This window comes from Pristis pectinata, chromosome 9, assembly GCF_009764475.1.
Source record: "Pristis pectinata isolate sPriPec2 chromosome 9, sPriPec2.1.pri, whole genome shotgun sequence".
NCBI classification, from domain to species: domain Eukaryota; kingdom Metazoa; phylum Chordata; class Chondrichthyes; order Rhinopristiformes; family Pristidae; genus Pristis; species Pristis pectinata.
In genome coordinates this window covers 11,212,636-11,228,257 of record NC_067413.1, presented here as the reverse complement: position 1 = coordinate 11,228,257, position 15,622 = coordinate 11,212,636, and the positions used below count along the sequence as shown (strand labels likewise).

At 48.5% G+C, this 15,622-nt stretch overlaps 2 protein-coding genes across 2 annotated transcripts in view; both read left to right on the top strand.

Annotated features, from left to right (window-relative positions):
* The window catches only part of impa2 (inositol monophosphatase 2), a 41,915-nt gene extending 40,758 nt beyond the window's left edge, over positions 1-1,157 (top strand). Inside the window, exon 8 of the mRNA XM_052024008.1 lies at positions 842-1,157. Coding sequence (XP_051879968.1) covers positions 842-984 — 143 coding nt within the window. The 3' untranslated portion in view covers positions 985-1,157. The remainder of the gene's footprint in view (positions 1-841) is intronic.
* Positions 1,158-5,808: 4,651 nt separating this feature from the next.
* On the top strand, positions 5,809-14,929 carry LOC127574710 (T-complex protein 1 subunit zeta-like). Its single transcript, XM_052024000.1, has 2 exons — positions 5,809-6,146; positions 12,694-14,929. Exon 2 carries the CDS (start codon positions 12,920-12,922, stop codon positions 14,495-14,497), a length of 1,578 nt encoding a protein of 525 aa, XP_051879960.1. The 5' UTR covers positions 5,809-6,146; positions 12,694-12,919; the 3' UTR covers positions 14,498-14,929.
* The last annotated feature ends 693 nt before the right edge of the window (positions 14,930-15,622 follow it).

Here is a 15,622-nt window from a genome sequence, read left to right as displayed (position 1 = left end):
ATCTGGTCACCGCTCAGCCTCCGCCGCTTCAGAGGAAACAATCCAAGTTTGTCCAACCTCTCCTTATAGCTAATCCTCTCTAATCCAGGCAGCGTGCTGGTGAATCTCTTCTGCACCCTCTCCAAAGCCTCCACATCCTTCCTTCATATCACCGAACACTCTAACAAACTTCTACAGGTGTACTGTTGAAAGTGACCTGACTCGTTGCATCATGGTCCAGTACGGCAATTCAAATGCACAAGAGCGCAAGAAGCCGCAGAGAGTAGTGGACTCAGCCCAATATATCACAGGCACATCCCTCCCCACCATCAGTGGTATCTACATGAGTTGCTGCCTCAAGAAGGCAAAGTCTATCATCAAAGATCCCCATCATCCAGGCCATACCATCTTCTCACAGCTACCATCAGGCAGGAGGTACAGAAGCCTGAAGTCCCACATCAACAGGTTCAAGTACAGCTACTTCCCTTCAGCCATTCGGTTCTTGAACCAACCTGCACAACCCTAATCACTACCTCAGTATAACAACACTCTGCCCGCCTTGCACTCCAATGGACTTTGTTTTGTTCGTTCTGATGTTCTTTCTTGTATAATTTATGTTTAATTTGTTTTTGTTGTGAATGTTGTGTCTTTAATGCTCTGTGCCTGTGAGGCTGCTGCAAGTAAGTTTTTCATTGCACCCGTGCACACATGTACTTGTGCACATGACAATAAACTTGAGTTTGACTTTGTAATGGGGCGGTCGGAACTGCACACGTGTACAAGGATGGGTTTGGTGCAGAACAATGGGAAGCTGAGCCTGCTTTTATAAAGCCTCCTTCAGTTGTGATGCTCCCGTCTACAGGTGGACCGTTGGACCTCATGTCCCGTAGGGTGGTGGCAGCCGGCACTTCACAGTTGGCGCAACAAATTGCCCGGGAACTGGAGCCAGTGGCTTACGAGCGGGATGACAGTGCAGAAGAAGCAAGTGACTCCCGGTCCAAATAAAGACATTCAGCAATGAAACCACAGCAGAAAACACGATGGTGACAGACTGCTGCCTTGTGAAAACTGTGAACTGGTCAACAGATCGGTCACTCTCGCTGAAGGCTTCAGTGTTAGGCAACTTCTGTAATGAGGGTTGTACTAATTTAATTGTCATTAAATGGGGAAGAAATTCATCTTTGGTTGGTAGCAACTGGTCAGGTGGAGATCCTCGCTCCTACTCATTCAGCTCCATCTACTTCAACTGAACTAATAACCTTGCACGTTTTTAGCGCCAACGACCAAAGGTGAATTTCTTCCCACGGAAAGAGTAATTGGGTTGATGAGGTGGGGGCAGGGTGCGGGGAGGATGAGACCCAAAAGATTGGTGAACTAAAATTAGACAGGGCATCAGCAATCTGCCCGACGAGCCAAGCTCGAGCCAAACCCCTGACAGTTTGTGTTCAAGTTGTCCCTGATGCAGCCAGTCAACAGTTGTTGGGCTGGAGTTGACAGGGCAAATTGGTAAATTGGTTTATTATTGTCACATGTACGGAGGTACAGTGGAAGACTTTGTTTTGCATGCCGTCCATACAGAACATTTCATCACATAAGTACGTCGAGGTAGTAGATGAGAAAAGCAGTAACAATGCAGAATAAAGTGTCACAGTTACAGAGAAAGTGCAGTGCAGGTAGACAATAAGGTGCAAGGCCGTGACGATGTAGATTGTGATGTTAAGAGTCCATTTTATCATACAAGAGGTCAATTCAATAGCCATAACAGCAGGATAGAAGCTGTCCTTGAGTCTGGTGGTACGTGCTTTCAGGCTTTTGTATCTTCTGCCTGATGGGAGGGGGGAGAAGAGAGAATGAAAGCGAGATTGTGCTGGCTGCTTTACCAAGGCAGCGAGAAGTGCAGACGGAGTCCGTGGAGGGGAGGCTGGTGTCCGTGATGCGCTGGGCTGTGTCCACAACTCTCTGCAGTTTCTTGCAGTCACAGGCAGAGCAGTTGCCGTACCAAGCCTTGATGCATCCAGATAGGATGCTTTCTATGGTGCATCAATAAAAATTGGTGAGGGACATGTAAGAATCAAAGGGGACATGCCCAATTTCTTTAGCCTCCTGAGGAAGTAGAGGCGTTGGTGGCTTTCTTGGCCGTGGTGTCTACATGGTTGGACCAGAATAGGCCATTGGTATTGTTCACTCCTAGGAACTTGAAGCTCTCAACCCTCTTGACCTTAACACCATCGATGTAGACAGGAGCTTGTGCACCAACCCTCTTCCTGAAGTCACAGAGGTGTGACTGGATGCTGCAAGAACCTGGAAGTCTTATGATTCTGTAAATAATAAATATCTTCCATATTTTCATACAAGCTAGGAGGCCATTCAGCCCCATCAACTCTATGCTGGCTAAGCATTCACATCGGTCTTATTCCCCTGCAACCTATTCTCTCACATGTCCGTCAACTCCCCCTGATTCTCCTCCCAGCCGTCTACAAGAGGAGCAATTTATTTAACCTGACAACCTGCATGTGTGGGAAGAAACTGGAGCACCCAGGCTAACCCAGGCAGTCAGAGAGAACGTGCAAACTCCACACAGACAGCTGACTCGAGCCTGAGTCACAGAAGCTCTGCTCCAATTGCAGACTTTTATAAACAAAAACATAAAATTCTGCAAGCAATCAGCAGGTCAGGCAGCGCCCATGGAGAGAGAAACAGAACTAGCATTTCAGGTCAACAATTCTTCATCAGGAGCTGTTTCCTCTTCATAGATGTAGCTTGACTTTTCTCAAGGCTCCCAGCATTTTCTAATTTTGTTTTGGATATCCAACACCTTTGCTCTGAGCACATTAGAGACTCATTTCCAGATTATTGCCCCTTTTTCCTTTTCATCCAAAAGGTAGCTGTCTGCAAACTCTGGAGAAAATGGTGGGCGGTACCCTGTCGCTTATTTTACTGTTTGCAGTCAGCCATCACTTTACAGGTTAGGGACGGTCAGAGACTTTTTCCCGGGGCGAAAATGGCTAACACGAGGGGGCATAATTTTAAGGTGATTGGAGGAAGGTATAAGGGGGATGTCAGAGGTAAGTTTTTTTACACAGAGAGTGGTGGGTGCGTGGAACGCACTGCCGGCAGAGGTTGTGGGGGCAGATACATTAGGGACATTTAAGAGACACATCAGTGATAGAGAAATGGAGGGCTATGTGGGATCCTAGAGCAGGATAAAATGTCGGCACAACATCGTGGGCCGAAGGGCCTGTACTGTGCTGTAATGTTCTATGTCCTTAAGTTCTAAAAGTAGTGGGAGAGCAAAACAAGTGTCAACCAACCAGCAGCCCTTCGACAATAACAGTAGGGTGTTTTTATTCAGGGTCCTCAGATTAGGAAAACGTCTTGTTGGGTTTCCAAGGGCCACTTGTCAATGAATCTCATGGAGGTATTGGAACTCGCATTCCAAAAGCACAGTCTTAAAGCAGGGGGGGGGGGGGGGGGGGGGGGGGGGGGGAGGTGAAGAGAGCTGGAGAGGTTTAGGGAAGGAATCCCTGTGCTTTGGGTATTCAGTAGCATGGCTGCCAAAGGCGTAGCAATTACATTTGTTAATGGTGAAGGGGCCAGTGGCAGAGGTAGGCGGTGAAGAAAGAGATTAAAGATAGTGAGGTCAGTGGATGGTGATGAAGTTTGAGCAGGAGCCAGACTTCCCTCCTGATTTGTTAACGTCTGTGGTGCATTCCCACCAGAAGGTACAACTTCCAGTCTCTTGCAAGTTGCCCCCCCTCCCTGCCTCCGCACACCAAGCCGTTGAATCCAACCCATTTCCTCTCCTGATTTTTCATTATAATCACTGCGGGAGTTTTTGCCACCAGGTCTCACAGTCAGCTGTGCAAAGAAGGATATTTGGACAACTTTAAAATTAAATCCTAATTTTTAAAAAAAGATCTTACTTCAGGGTTTTACTAGGTTTACTGAAAATGTGACAAACAATAGAAATAAATACTAACTGAATTGTTCATGAATAAACAGATTTAAGTTTTTGTATCAGTTCAAATCCCTCATTTATTTGAATACATTGATGCTTTCAGATGCAGGTGGGATATGGATCATATGCAGGCAGAAGAGATTTAGTTGAATTTGGCATGTGCTCTGAAGGGCCTGTTCCTGTTCTATGTCTTTATCTTGGTCTATGGGCCTAGCTTTAAGGTGAGAAGAGGGAAGTTTAAAGGAGATTTATGGGGCAAGATTTTTTTTAAAAAACACAGAGTGGTAGGTGCCTGGAAGACACTGCCCAGGAAAGTATTGGAAGCTGATACAATAGGCATTTAGACAGACACCTGAACAGGCAGGGAATGGAGTGATATCAACCATGTGCAGGCAGATGTGAGGTTTAAATTGGCATCATGATCAGCACAGACATCATGGGCCAAAGGGCCTGTTCCTGTGCTGTACTCGTCTATGCAAAAAGTGTTTTAATCAGTTCCATTAAAATTAAGATCCTGCAGCATAAAACATCAGAGTCCCTTACACTTGGAATGATAACCATGGATAAATGTCACATTGTCCCAGTGAATCAGTGATGCACGGTACAGTTTAATCGTGTGCTAGGTGGAGCCAGGTGAGGCGGGAGATGATGGGCAGGTGGGGGAAGGTAGGTGAGGCAGGAGATGATGGACAGGTGGGGGAAGGTAGGTGAGGCAGGAGATGATGGACAGGTGGGGGAAGGTAGGTGAGGCAGGAGATGATGGGCAGGTGGGGGAAGGTAGGTGGAGCCAGGTGAGGCGGGAGATGATGGGCAGGTGGGGGAAGGTAGGTGAGGCAGGAGATGATGGACAGGTGGGGGAAGGTAGGTGAGGCAGGAGATGATGGGCAGGTGGGGGAAGGTAGGTGAGGCAGGAGATGATGGACAGGTGGGGGAAGGTAGGTGAGGCAGGAGATGATGGGCAGGTGGGGGAAGGTAGGTGAGGCGGGAGATGATGGACAGGTGGGGGAAGGTAGGTGAGGCAGGAGATGATGGACAGGTGGGGGAAGGTAGGTGAGGCAGGAGATGATGGACAGGTGGGGGAAGGTAGGTGGAGCCAGGTGAGGCGGGAGATGATGGGCAGGTGGGGGAAGGTAGGTGAGGCGGGAGATGATGGGCAGGTGGGGGAAGGTAGGTGGAGCCAGGTGAGGCAGGAGATGATGGACAGGTGGGGGAAGGTAGGTGAGGCAGGAGATGATGGACAGGTGGGGGAAGGTAGAGGCAGAGGCTGCAAGGGGATGTGGAACCAGATAAGGGAGGGATGATGGGCAGATGGAGCCAGATGTGGTTCCACCAATCACCTACCAGACCCTGACTCACCCCTCCCTCTCGCCTCTTTATACTGACTACCTCCCTTCTACACATTCAGTCCCGATGCAGGTCCTGACCCTAAATGCTGACCATTTCTTTCCCTCCACAGATGCTGCTCGACCCACTGAGTTCCTCCAGCGGCTTGTTTTTTGCTCCAGTTTCCAGCATCTGCAGTCTCTTGTGTCTTCTTAAAGCAAGGCTCAAATGCTGGGTGTGTCTCAGCAAGTGGCACTCTTGCCTTGAGGTCTGATGTCCAGAGACTGGAGGAGCAATGCTGCTTTACCTTCCAGATGATAATATAAACTATTCTTTCACTTTTACAAAGTAAAAGCTTTCCCTTTGGCCAATATTTATCTCACAGCCAACATCACTGGAAGGGAGTTGTCTGATTATTGTTATATAGCTGTGTGTGGGATCTTACTGTGCACAAGTGGCTGTCATGTTGCCCAGGTTACAATGGTGTCCATACTACAGAGGTAGCTCATTGGGTGTAATGGGTTGACGTGTGGTGGTGAATAGTGATATAGCAATGCAAGTCTTGTCCTGTAACCTGAGATTTATAAACCAGGAGAGGAGAATTGGTGGAGCTCGGCCAGATGGTACAGAAAGAGGGGCAGGAAATGCCCGTCGACCCATGAACCTTATCGCAACCAGACTGTCCACTCACCCCCCACGCTGGCTACACTCGCTCAGACCCCAACTGTTAACGTATCCAGTGTCACAGACTGCTGCCATTTACCAAAGCAGCACAAGGATTCACCTTCTTCACTTAGCTGGCTTTGAGGGAGCGAAAGGCGAAACCTACGTAAAACATACTGCTGAACCTGCCACGTCTGTCACCCCTCACAATGAAAATTCCCATGTAAGTATCTCTGGGAGATTTTCTGTTTTAAATGAATCCTGCACTGTGTTTAGGGTTTTCCCGTGAATGTTTCAGTCCGTAACAGTGTGAGATTCAGGCCTGTGAGCAGTTGTCACTTCCAGCCACTGGGTGACACTATAGAGCACGTCCTCCTGTGATCTCTGGCATCCCTGCTGTATTTCAGTGGTTAAACGTAAAGTTGTATGAATCACAAAACAAATTTAAGATTTTTTTTATTTACAGAAGCAGGTCATTCAGTCCACAAGTCCATGTCAAGAAATAGGTCTGCAGCCTAATTCCACCTTCCAGTACTGGGTCTGTAGCACTGCTCGTCATAGTCCTTCAAGTAAACATCAGCCACTTTATAATGTGATGATTCCCAGACCTCAGTCATCCTCTGAATGAAAATCCTTTATTCTACACCCCTTAAAAATGAGAGGCCTGCTGAGGGAAATATATCCTTCCATTGTACCCTCACTAGGCCTCTCATAATTCTATACACCACGTTTAAGTTCCTTGTTCCAAAGGAAACAACCCCAGCCTGTATTAAGCTGAAAAGGATTCAGGAGGACATTACCAGAACTGGAGGCTTGGGTTACAAGGAGAGGCTCAACAGGCTGGGGCCTCTTTCCCTGGAATGTAGGAGGCTGAGGGGTGACCACATAGAATAGAAAATGTAAAGTATATAAAAAATTTAAAAAGCTGGAAACATTCATTAGGTTAGGCACATCAGTGGAAAGAGAAAGGCATAGATAAGGTGAATGCTCACAGTCTTTCTCCCAGGGTAGGGGAGTCTAAAACTGGAAGATACAGACTTAAGGTGAGGGGAAAGGTTGAAAGGGCACAACCTTTTCAGAGGATGGTGAGTATATGAAGCAAGCTGCCAGAGGAGGTGGTAGAGGTGGGTGCAATGTTTAAAAGACATTTGGACAAGTACATGGATAGGAAAGGTTCAGAGGGATAGGGGCTAAATGCAGGTAAATGGGACTAGCTCAGATATACTCAGTTGACATGGACAAGTTGGGCTGAATGGCCTGTTTCTGTGCTGTATAACTCTGACTCTAATCTTTCCTTATAGTCAAAACCTCCATTCCTGACAATATCTTGGTAACTCTCCAATGCATCTTTCTTATAATGTGATGATTAGCAATGTGGCCTGACAAGCACTGTATAAGATTCTAATCTCCCTGTTCTTCTGTTCTATGCCACTGCCAATGAAGAGATGATTAAGATCAGAGAGTTGAATACCTCACTCAGACTGGTGAAGGAGAAACAGGTTTCAATTCATTGGCAATTGGCACCAGTACTGGGAAAAAGGGTTCTTCCATTGGGATGAGCTTTACACACACTGGACTGGGACCAGTATCACAGTGAATCATACAACTAAGGCTGTAGATAAGGCTTTAAGCTAAATAGTTGGGAGGAGGGTTGTAGTGAGGGAAAATTTTAAGATGAAGAGAAAGGACAAGGTGATAGTGAAGGTCAGCAAAATAACAAGCTTGGGAGGCTGATCGAAGTTTATAAAATTATGAGAGACAGACAGTCAAAAATCAGTTAAAGTTTCATCTGAGACCCTTCATTCAGGACAGGGAAGAGACCAGTTGGAGGTTCAATTCAGTCAAAAAAGAAATGGATAGATTTCTAGATAAAGGAATCCCAGAGTTTGGTTAAACAAAGTTTTATAAATCATAAAACAAATTTATTTACAGAAGCAGATCATTCGGTCCACAAGTCCATGTCAAGAAATAGTCTTGACCCAAAACCTCAATCATCCCTTTGCCTCCACAGATGCTTCTTGACCACCTGAGTTCTTCCAACAGCTTATTTTTTGCTTCAGATGCCAGCATCTGCGGTCTTTTGTGTCTCCAAAGGACATGAAGACCTGAAGCATTAAGAACAGCTGAGGCCATCACTCTCTTGTTCCTGTGCATTGGAGCTCCCCCACCAGGCAGAGGTGGAACCAGTCAGAATGCCTTCCACTGTACATCTGTAGAAGTCTGTCAGACTCTCTGCTGACATGCTGCATCTCCTTAAACTTAGGTCACAGAACATTACAGCACAGTACAGGCCCTTCAGCCCATGATGTTGTGCTGACATTTTATCCTTCTCTAAGATCTATCTAACCCTTCCCTCCCACATAGCCCTCCATTTCTCTATCATTCATGTGGCTATTTAAGAGTCTCTTAAGTGTCCCTAATGTATCTGCCCCCACAACCTCTGCAGGCAGTGCGTTCTACACACCCACCTCCGTAAAAAAACTTACCCCTGACATCCCCCTTATACCTTCCTCCAGTCACCTTAAAATTATGTCCCCTCATGTTAGCCATTGTCACACTGGGGGAAAGAAGTCTATGACTGTCCACTCGATCTATGCCTCCTAACATCTTGTACACCTCTATCAAGTCACCTCTCATCCTCCTTTGCTCCAAAGAGAAAAACCTGATCTCACTCAACCTATCCTCATAAGACATGCTCTCCAATCCAGGCAGCTTCCTGATAAATCTCCTCTGCACCCTCTAAAGCTTCCACATCCTTCCTATAATGAGGCGACCAGAACTGAACACAATACTCCAAGTGTGGTCTAACCAGAGTTTATGGAGCTACAACATTACCTCATGGCTCTTGAACTCAATACCCCGACTAATGAAGGCCAACACACTATATGCCTTCGTAACAACCCCATTGACCTGCGTGGCAGCCTTGAGGAATCTATGGATGTGGACCCCAAGATCCCTCTGTTCCTCCACACTGCTAAGTGCCCTGCCATTAACCTTGTATTCTGCCTTCAAATTTGATCTCCTGAAGTATATCACTTCACACTTTTCTGGGCTGAACTCCGTCTGCCACTTCTCAGCCCAGCTCTGCATCCTATCAATGTCCTGTTGTAATCTACAGCAACCTTCTACACTATCCACAACACCACCGACCTTCATGTCATCTGCAAAGTTACTAACCCACCCTTCCACATCCTCATCCAAGTCATTTATAAAAATCACAGAGTGGGGTCCCAGAACAGATCCCTGTGGAACACCACTGGTCACTGACCTCCAGGCAGAATATGCTCCATCTACCAACACCCTCTGTCTTCTATAGGCAAGCCAATTCTGGATCCACACTGCCAAGTTTCCCTGGATCCCATGCCTCCTGACTTTCTGAATGAGCCTTCCAAGAGGAACCTCAAATGCCTTACCATGTACACCACATCCACTGCTCTACCTTCATCAATGTGCTTTGTCACATCCTCAAGAAATTCAGTCAGGCTTGAGGCATGACCTGCCCCTCACAAAGTCAAGCTGACAGTCCCTAATCAGCCTATGCTTCTCCAAATGCCCATAAATCCTGTCCAAGAATCTTCTCCAGTAACTTGCCCACCACTGAAGAAAGATTCACTGGTCTGTAATTCCCAGGGTTATACCTACTCCCTTTCCTCAACAAAGGAAGAACATTTGCCACCCTCCAATCATCTGGCACTACTCCTGTGGCCAGTGAGGATGCAAAGATTGTCACCAAAGGCGCAGCAATTTCTTCCCTCGCTTCCCGTTAAAACCTTGGATATATCCCCTCTGGCCCCGATGACATCCATCCTAATGTTTTTCAAAGGTTCCAGCACATCCTCTTTCCTCACGTCGACATGCTCTAGCGTATCAGCCTGTTGTACGCCATCCTTACAAACGTCAAGGTCTCTCTCTCTGGTAAATACTGAAGCAAAGTATTCATTATGAACCTCCCCTACCTCTTCCAACTCCAGGCACGTTTCGTCTTTTATTCCTGATCAGTCCTACCCTCACTCTAGTCATTCTCCTATTCTTCACATATGTGTAGAACGCCTTGGGGTTTTCCTTAATCCTACTTGCCAAGGCCTTCTCATGCCCCCTTCTAGCTCTCCCAAGTCCATTCTTAAGCTTTCTCCTGGCTACCTTGTAATGCTCCAGGGCCCTGTATGATCCATGCTTTCTAAACCTCAGGTAAGCTTCTTTCTTCCTCTTGACAAGATATTCTACATCTCGTGTCAACAATGGTTCCTTCACCCTACCATCCTTACCCTGCCTCAATGAGACAAACCTATCCAGAGCCCTATGCAAGTACTCCCTAACCAACCTCCACATTTCCACTGTGCAGTTCCCCAAGAACATCTGTTCCCAATTTATGCTTCCAAGTTCCTGCCTAATAGCATCATAATTCCCCCTCCCCCAGTTAAATTCTTTCCCATATCGTCTGCTCCTATCCCTCTCCAAGGCTACGGTAAAGGAGGAGGAGTTATGGTCACTGTCTCCAAAATGCTCTCCCACCAAGAGATCTGAAACCTGATCAGGCTCATTGCCTAGTACCAGGTCCAGAATGGCCTCTCCTCTAGCCGGCCTGTCCACATACTGCGTCAGGAATCCTTCCTGGACACTGAACAAACTGTCCCGTCTATCCCCTTTACACTAAGGAGGTGCCAATCAATATTAGGGAAGTAGAAATCACCAACGACAACAACCCTGTTATTTTTGCACCTCTCCAAAATCTGCCTCCCGATCTGTTCCCCAGTGTCTCTGCTGCTATTGGGGGGGTCTGTAGAATACTCCCAATGGAGTGATCACTCCCTTCTTGTTTCTGACTTCCACCCACACTGACTCAGTGGACATCCTCCCTTTCTACGGCTGTGACACTGTTCCTCATCAGCAAAGCCACTCCCCACCTCTCTTACCTCCTTCCTTATCCCTTTTGAAACATCTAAACCCTGGAATATCCAGCAGGCGTTCCTGCCCTTCTGACAGCCAAGTCTCTGTAAAGGCCACCACGTCATAGTTCCACATACTTAGCCACACTCTAAGTTAATCAACTTTGTTCCTGATACTTCTTGCATTAAAGTAGACACACTTCAGCCCATCCAACTGACTGCAATTTTGCCCTTTCAACTGCCTATCCTTCCTCACAATCATTCTGCACACTGCATCGACTTGTACACTAAATGCACCAACCTCCGTCCTATCACTTGGGCTCCCATCCCCTGCCAAACTAGTTTAAACCTTCCCCAATGATATGTTGCTCCCCAATCCGAGATGTCCCAGACCCCAGCATCCAGGAAGGAACATACCATCTGGGAGTTTCTTTCACATCCACAGAATCTCCTGTCTGCCCCCCTTTCTATGGAATCCCCTATCACTACCGCTCTCTTCTCCACACTCCGCCCCCCCCCCCCCTTCCTTTCTGCACCACACAACCAGGCTCAGTTCCAGAGACTTGGTCACTGCAGCTTTCCCCTGGTAGGACATCCCACCCAACAATACCTAAAGCAGTGTACCTGTTATTCAGGGGAACAGCCACAGGGGTACTCTGCACTACCTGCCTATTCTCCTGGCAGTCATCCAGCTACTTTCCTCCTGCAGCTTAGGAGTGACTGCCTCTCTGTAGCTCTTATCTATGAACACCTCATTCTCCCATAGGAGCGAAAGGTCATCAAGCTGCAGCTCCAGTTCCCTAACAGTCTGTAAGGAGCTGCAGCTGGATGCACCTCATGCAGATGTAGCTATCAGGGAGGATCTCCCAGAACTCCCACATCTCACAAGATGAACTCACCACTGGCCCTGGAGCCATTCTAACTACTCTAGCCTGGCACTCAAGGAAAAATCAAAGAAAGAGCTGAGCCGAGCCCTGCCCTGCCCTGCCCTGCCCTAACACTGGTCCACTCCCAAAATGACTGCTCCACTTGACCCAACCTTTTTATTGACTGCTGTTAGTTAGCCAATCAACTATTAAGAATTTGCAAATGTGCCTCTCTTAGACTCCTGCAAGGTAAAAGATACAAGCACAAGCACAGAGACTCAGCCCTTTTCAAAGCTCCCGCTCCAAATCCTTTTCTGTCCTCCCTGAGCTCGCCTTAGGATGTAAGAAAGTCCGAAGAAAGAATGCCTTAAGGAAATAGAGACCCTGGCACTCCTTCTTTGTGGTTGCATCTATGTGCTGGGCCCAGGGAAGGTCCTCCGTGATGTTGAAGCACAGGAACATGAAGCTGCCCACCCTTTCCGCACAGACCCTGGTGTGTGTTCACCTGAATTCCCCTTCCTAAAGTCCACAATCATTTCCCTGGTCTTGTTCAGCGCGAGATTGTTGTTACAATGTCGCTCAACCATCATAAGATAAGATAAGATATCTTTATTAGTCCCATGTACATCGAAACACACAGTGAAATACATCATTGCGTAGACTGTTCTGGGGGCAGCCCACAAGTGTCACCACGCTTCCTGCGGCAGCATAGCATGCCCATAACTTCCTAACCCTCTACGTCTTTAGAATATGAGAGGAAACCAGAGTACCCGGAGGAAACCCACGCAGACACAGGGAGAATGGCATCATCTGCCATCTCTTTTGCCTCCAAGGGACATGGGGACCTGAAATGTGAAGTATCTCCGCAGATGCTATCTGATGTGCTGAGTCTTCCCAGCATTTGATTCAGATTCCCAGTTTTTGGTTTTCATTTTCAACCTGCATTGCCAGTGGCAGCACTGAGCTGGCTTCTTGGGGATGAGTGAGTCATTGCTGAAACGACTTCCTTGTGTTTCAGAGTTTGAGCTGTAGCCGTGGCAGATTTGCAGCAAGTTAAGTACGCTTGAATATGTTGTGAACTATTTCCATTACATCGGGACAAGATAAGGACACAGTTGCTCTCTACAAACCCAGCCTCACTGAAACAGCTCAGAACTGAACACAGGGAGGGAACGCCCTCAGGACGTGGGCCCACCTAGAAGGGAGATTAAAAGGGAGCTCAACAACTTCCCTGCGATCTGGCCATGTTCCAGAGAAGGAAGGCGGAGGCAGCCCTCGGCATCAATGTCACTGCGGCCAGAGCTTTGCAGGAGCTGCTCAGAACCAACCTGGGACCCAAAGGCACCATGAAAATGCTGGTGTCGGAGGCTGGTGACATCAAACTGACCAAGAGCGGAGGGCTTCTGCTGCGGGAGATGAGGCTGCAGCACCCGACTGTCTCCTTCATCGCCCGGGCGGTGGCAACCTTGAGTGACACCATGGGAGACGGCACCACGTCCGCCGTGCTGCTGGTCGGGGAAATGTTGAAAGAGGCCGAGCGGTACATCTCGCAGGGGGTCCACCCCAGGCTCATTGTAGAGGGATTGGAGGTGGCCAAAGAGGAAGCCATCAGTTGCCTCGATGAGCTATGGGAGGACGAGGAGGACTCCATCAGGAGGAGAGTGGCTCGGACCTCACTTGGCACCAAGGTCTGCCCAGAGCTGGCGGAGGTTCTGACTGATCTGGTGCTGGCGGCGGTGACTTCGGTCTCTCGGCAGAGAAGGCCCATTGACCTGAAGCTGGTGGAACTGATGGTGATGAGGCACCAGACGGAATGGGACACCGTGCTGGTCAAGGGGCTCGTCCTGGACCACGGTGCTCGCCACCCTGGCATGAAGAGGCGAGTGGAGGACGCCTTCGTCCTCGCCATGAACGTGGCATTGGAGCACGTGCTCCCGAGGGTCAGCTCCAGCTGCTTCTACAAGGACGCAGAGGAAAGGGAGAGGTTCGTGAAGGCAGAGCGGCAGGTGGTCCAGGAGAAGGTGGAGAAGATCATCGCGCTGAAGAGGGAAGTGTGTGGCACCTCTAACAAAGGCTTTGTGGTGGTCAACCAGAAGGGCATAGACCCATTGGCACTCGGGGCGCTTGCCAGGGAGGGGATAGTGGCTTTGCGGAGAGCCAAGAAGAGCAACATGGAGAGGCTGCCTCTCGCCTGCGGGGGTCAGGTGGTGAGCTCCCTCCAGGACCTGAGCGCAGGGTGTCTGGGTCACGCGGGGCTTGTGTACCAGGAGACCCTGGGAGAGAGCACGTACACCTTCATCGAACAGTGTGACAATCCACGGTCTGTCACCGTGCTCATCAAAGGTCCCAATGAGCACACCCTCGCCCAGGTCAAGGAGGCCATCTGGTGTGGCATGCGCGCGGTGAAGAACACCATCGAGGACGGTTGCGCCATGCCTGGGGCCGGAGCAGTCGAGCTACGCATCAGAAACCAGCTGGTCAACCACCAGATGGACAAGGTGAGGGGTGTGGCCCGGCCGGGGTTCCAGGCTTTCGCCGACGCCATCCTGGTCATCCCGAAGACGCTGGTTCGGAATGCGGGCTACGACCCCCAGGAGATCGTGTCCAAGGCTCTGACAGCGGAGGAGCAAAGCACCATCCCCGTGGGGATTGACCTATCCTCGGGTGGGTTAATCCACGATTGGGACACTCCTGTATGGGACAACGCCACCGTCAAACATCAGCTGATTCACACCAGCACTGCCATAGTCAGCAATCTTCTTCTAGTGGATGAGATCGTAGGGATAGGAAAGCCGACGCCGCCGGTGGATTTAACCAGATAATCAGTCGCCTTCATTTCCATGTCGTATATTGTCTCACAACATAGACGGAGATCAATGTGCCCATCGAACTTGTGTTGGCCTTAAGAGTATTCCTACCAACTCCCCCTGTCCCTCCTACACTAAGGGCAATTTACAGTGGCCAATCAACTTGCCTTTGGGATGTGGGAGGAAACCGGAACCCCCGGAGAAACCCACTCAGTCACAGCAAGAACATAAAAACTCCGCACAGGCAACACCCAAAGTCAGGATTGGACCCGGGTCTCTGAAGCTGCACCACCCCACAGCGGTCGATTTTACCTTTGCAACTGAGGTGGACCAGATTTGATTAAAAGGGCACGAAAATTATTAAGTGCGAGGAATAATCGTGCACTGTTTTGGAATGCATGGATGAGACTGTAACGTCTAAAGTTGAATAAATGCTGTCAATACTCACATGGTCTCAGTCTCATTCTGCAGCACTGTCTTGTTGCAGTGCGTGGGAAGAGTAGTCATTGGCCTGGAGTTTGGAATTGCAATGATGGTGAAACTTATAGCATTCCCCACCATTGTACTGGGAAACTCAGAGCAAGTGGAGTGGTTGCATGCAAGATAAATGTAGATTTACAATTATGGTTGACTACAGGCTATGTTGCTGGGTTAATAGTGTAGAGATTCAGACTAATGTAATGGTGACCATGAAATGCTGGATTATCGTTGAAAACCCAACTGGTTCACTCACATTCTTTCAGTAAGGGAGTCTGGCGTCCTTACCCTGTCTGGCCTCCATGTGACTTCAGACCCAGAAAGAGTCATAAGTCATACAGTATGGAAAAGGGCCCTTTGGCCCAACTTGTCCATGCCGACCAAGATGCCCATCTAAGCTAGTCCCACTTGCGAGTTTGGGTCATATCCCTCTAAACCTTTCCTAACCATGAACCTGTCCAAATGTCTTTTAAATGTTGTTATTGTACCTGGCTCAACCATTTCCTCTGGCAGCTCATTCAATATACACACCATCCTCCGCATGAAGAAGTTACCCCTCAGGTCCCCTTTAAATCTTTGCCCTCTCACGTTAAACCTATGCCCTCTAGCTTTTGATTCCCTTTCGCTGGGAAAAAGACTATGTGCCTTTGCTGTACCTATACA